Genomic DNA, 4,604 nt, shown 5'->3' with positions numbered 1-4,604 from the left:
GGGGAAGGGAAGAAGGGGAAACGTTGCTGTGGGGCAGGAAGGGAGACCAGGAAGAGAGGGGTTCAGGGCCGTGCCTAAGCAGCCCTGGCCAGGACCACGTGCCATTTTGTCACGTAGCATATGTCCATATACATATTATCTCCAAAAGAATTTTAGCACTACTTATCTGGCTCAAGGATATATTATATTATATTATATTATATTATATTATATTATATTATATTATATTATATTATATTATATTATATATTATATTATTATATTATATTATACAGTGTATTATATTAATTATATTATATTATATTATATATTTTACATATCCTTGCCCTCATGGAGTTATATTCTAATGTCATAGATGAACAATGAATAAATAAAAATAAACTTTCTCTCCCTCTTTCTTCCTTACTTAATTTTTACTATGGCATGATTAATAAACTGGCACCTTGTATGTATTTTTACTTACTTGTTTTGTGTATGGTGTAGCCCTCACCCCTACATGAATATAAGCTCTACAGGAAAGGGGTTTTGGTTTGTTCACTGCTGCACTTGTTTTACACGAAATGAAGGAATGAAGTCAACGATGAAACACACAAGGTAATATCAGGGAGTAAGGGCTATGAAGAAAACAAGGGTCTGAGGCTGTTCACGTCCTTCCTGTTGTGGGTAGGGTCATTGGAAAGAGCCCTCTGAGGAGATGGCATTTAAGTAATGGGATGGACAGCATCCTAGGTGAGATCCAGGCATCCTAAGAAGCCGATGGCCTAGGATCTATTTTTGCCAGTGCTAGGTGCCATCTTTCTTTTCTCCCAAGACTTTGGACAGAAAATGGAATTAGAGAAGAATGAGTCAGCTCTGGGACATTATCCCAAGCTCTGGAGTCCCCACTTGGAGGTCTTGCTGCTTTGTACTGTAGAGCTTACAAGATCCAGGGGAAAGCAGAGATCTCTTCTTGGACCCTCTGTGTCTTTTCTGCTGGCCCCAGGGGGGCCTTTGTAGTACCGGTGTGGATGAGGGCTGGGGTTCAAGCTTTCAGGTGTGATCATCACCTGCAATGCCATTATATCATCTGATACAGTGAACCTAGGAGGAAACAGGACAATCCCAGCACTGTTAGGTGCTGATTGATTCAGCTTCACAACTAAGCAGTTTTAAATGTTGTAGCCTCTGTCCCCTGTGAGAAGGCACACCCAGTGGGGGTGGAGGACAACAAGGAAGGTTTCCTTTACACCAGTAGAGGAGAAGCTGTCCTCACCCATTCCACACAGCTACCTTTGAGTTCCAGTTGAGGCAACATTGAGGTCTGGGTTGGTGCAGAGCACAATAGTAGTAGCAACTCACAGGATCATCAGGAGAAAATCGTTTCTCATTTTAATCTGCCTTCCTTTTCTTTTGAGAGCAGGACCATGTGGGGCAGTGTTATCTCTCTTTTGATATCTGTGTTTCACAAGGAGTAGAAACAGGACTAAATGATGATCAATCACTCTAGTGCCACTGAATTTTATCTCCTTGGCTTCCCTGGCTCCCAGGAAATACATCATATTCTTTTTGCTACATTCTTCTTCTTCTACTCAGTGACATTAATGGGGAACACGGTCATCATTGTGATTGTCTGCGTTGATAAACGTCTGCGGTCTCCCATGTACTTTTTCCTTGGCCACCTCTCTGCCTTGGAGGCCCTGACCACATCCGTTATCGTCCCCGTCATGCTCTGGGGGCTGCTGCTCCCTGGGATGCAGGCCATATCTCTGGCTGGATGTGCCGCCCAGCTCTTCCTGTACCTTGCTTTGGGGACCACAGAGTTTGCACTGCTGGGAGCGATGGCTGTGGACCGTTACGTAGCTGTCTGTAACCCTCTGAGGTACAGCATCATTATGAACAGCCACGCCTGTAACTGGGTGGTAATTGTATCCTGGATGTTTGGGTTCCTTTCTGAAATCTGGCCAGTCTATGCCACATTTCAGCTTACCTTCTGCAAATCAAATCAGCTAGACCATTTTTATTGTGACCGAGGACAACTGCTCAAGCTATCCTGTAATGACACTCTTTTCACAGAGTTTGTTCTTTTTTTAATGGCTGTGTTCATTATCATTGGTTCTCTGGCACCAACGATTGTCTCCTACACCTACATCATCTCCACCATCCTCAAGATCCCCACCGCCTCTGGCCAGAGGAAAGCCTTCTCCACATGTGCCTCCCACTTCACCTTTGTTGTGATTGGCTATGGTAGCTGCCTGTTTCTCTACGTGAAACCCAACCAAAAGCAGGCAGCCGAGTACAATAAGATAGTATCCCTGCTGATTTCTGTGTTAACCCCTTTCCTGAACCCTTTCATCTTCACTCTCCGGAATGACAAAGTCAAAGAAGCGCTTCGGGATGGAATGAAACGCTACTGTCAGCTTTTCAAGGATTAACTCTTCTCTTAGTTTTAGGCAGTATGATCTCCCCTATGTATTATTTAGTAACTTAGGAAAACCCAACTCTGTTACCGTTATCATTGTTACAAAACTCAAATAGTGCATGCCACTCTCGATCACACCATGGAAGCAGACGAGGCAGGTAGCAATGAAACCCATGCTCTGCCCACTGGAGTCTCAGACTCAGTTTCTCCTTGTTCCTACCGATGAACTCAAAGAAGCATACCCTTGTGGTGAGGGAGGGGCTAAAGAAAGGAAATGCATACTTTTGTGTAGAGTTCTCTTAGCCCAAATAATTTTCTTATAAATTGTTTCTGAAAATGGATTTCCTGGGGGAGGTAGGAAGTGGAGGGTGGTGAGAGTTGGCACAATCAGAGTACAAAGGAAGAGACACTCACTTTGTTTCTTCATTAGCAGTTGCTTTGTCTTCTATATTTTTGTGCAATTTTTTGACAAGATAGCCTTATGCATTTTAAAAATCCCATGGTCTTCTCTCTCTGGGTGTGTATCATATTATCCCGGCCCCATTACTAATGCAAAGTAAATATAGTGTTATATACACTTTGTCGGAGAACCAGTCATCTAGAATAGCAATTTTCAAACAGTGTACCACAAGACTTTTATCTCCAACAAGTACTTCTCTGTATCCATACTTAATGAGGCATAAATATTACTGTATGTCATGAAAATGAAAATATTACATTTTTTGTTTTATACTAATATTTCTTATTAGAAGATAAGTAATAAGAAGGGAGTGGTATGTAATGAAAACTTCTATGCCTTGTATACTACTACCACAGATATTTATTTTCTTTGTGACTACTTTTAAATATCCGAATGTCTTATTAATATTATTAATAATTCTCAAAACCGAACAGAAATATAATCTGACTCAGGTTCCTTTGACTCCAAAGTTTGATCTTAACCTCTCTGTTACTTTTTTCCATGAACATGAGCAAATTTTTTTCAGCAAACATTGAATATTACTTTTATATTATTTGATTGATTTTTATGTATCGAATACCTATCTACTTTATGTAAGAAACTTGGCTAAGTGCTTTGGGACCAGATGGAAATTAACAATTATTGACTGTAGACTAAGTACCTGATAATTTCTCTATATGTCTATTCAATCCTGAAAATACCCTGGGAGGTAAATAGTATTATGTTCATTAACAGATAAGAAGAAAACAAGAGGCTCAAAGAGGGTAAGTAACTTGCCAGAGTTTACGCAGCCATCAACCATATCGCATTCATCAGATTGGGAAAAAGTAAAACTTTGGGAATACTAAGTGTTGACATGAATGCTGGAGAACAGGAGCTTTGATCCATTTCTGAAGGGAATATAAATTATTATGGCCAAAATAATTAGATTGTAGCAAAATTAGTAATCATGAACTGTGCATAGATTATGGCCAGTTTTCAAGTTTGTTGATTCTTTCTTCAGCTGTGTTGAGTCTACTGATGAGCCCATGAAAGGAATTCTTTGTATTTATAGTACTTGTTATATTAACCTTATTTACCCTTTCTGCTTCTCTTCATTTATTCCTCAGATTCAAGTTGCCATTTGGTATGATTTTCTTACAGCTTTGTTCCTACCTCTTTTGTGCTGTTATTGGCAAATATGTTGCATCTCTATGTGTTACTCACTTAACATTGCAATTATATATTTATTGTTTTATACAGATGCTTTTAAAGTCAGTTAAGAGAAGGCAGGAGAAGATATATACCTTTATACCATCTTTTATAATTATAAATTACCTTTACCAGTGCTCTATGTTTATGTGCATGGATTCTAATTACTATCTGGGTTACTTGTGTTTGGTTGGAAGAATTTCCTTTGGTATTTCTTATAAGTTGTTTGTGCTAGCAGCAAGTTCTGTGTTTTAGTTTACCTGGGAAGTCTTTTGTCTTCATTTTTTGAAAGATAGTGTTGTTGGAGATAGGATTATTGATTGACCATATCTTTTTCTTTTAGCACTTTGAATATATTATTCTACTACCTTCTGGTATTTATATTTGATGAGAAGTCAGCTCTTAGTAACATGAGAAGTTTCTTTTGCTGCTTTGAAGATATTTTTCTTTGTCGTTCAGCAATTTTACTATTTACTATGTGTTTGTGTATGGATGTCTACATTTATCCTGCTTGATATTTATTGACCTTCTTGGATGTGTAAATTAATTTTTAAA

General features: G+C 39.0%; 1 protein-coding gene across 1 annotated transcript; it reads left to right on the top strand.

Moving 5' to 3' along the window:
- Positions 1–1,466: 1,466 nt before the first annotated feature.
- Positions 1,467–2,452, top strand: OR9A2 (olfactory receptor family 9 subfamily A member 2). Its single transcript, XM_066255298.1, has one exon. The coding sequence runs from the start codon at positions 1,467–1,469 to the stop codon at positions 2,409–2,411; it is 945 nt and encodes a 314-aa protein (XP_066111395.1). The 3' UTR covers positions 2,412–2,452.
- Positions 2,453–4,604: the final 2,152 nt, after the last annotated feature.

Source organism: Saccopteryx bilineata, chromosome 2 (assembly GCF_036850765.1).
Source record: "Saccopteryx bilineata isolate mSacBil1 chromosome 2, mSacBil1_pri_phased_curated, whole genome shotgun sequence".
Taxonomy (NCBI): Eukaryota; Metazoa; Chordata; class Mammalia; order Chiroptera; family Emballonuridae; genus Saccopteryx; species Saccopteryx bilineata.
Note: the sequence above shows the minus strand (reverse complement) of the source record. Positions and strands in the feature narration are given on the sequence as shown.

What these genes read in the sequence shown, in the direction of transcription:
- OR9A2 (XM_066255298.1), top strand. Translation starts at nt 1,467, where the DNA reads ATGATGATCAATCACTCTAGTGCCACTGAATTTTATCTCCTTGGCTTC.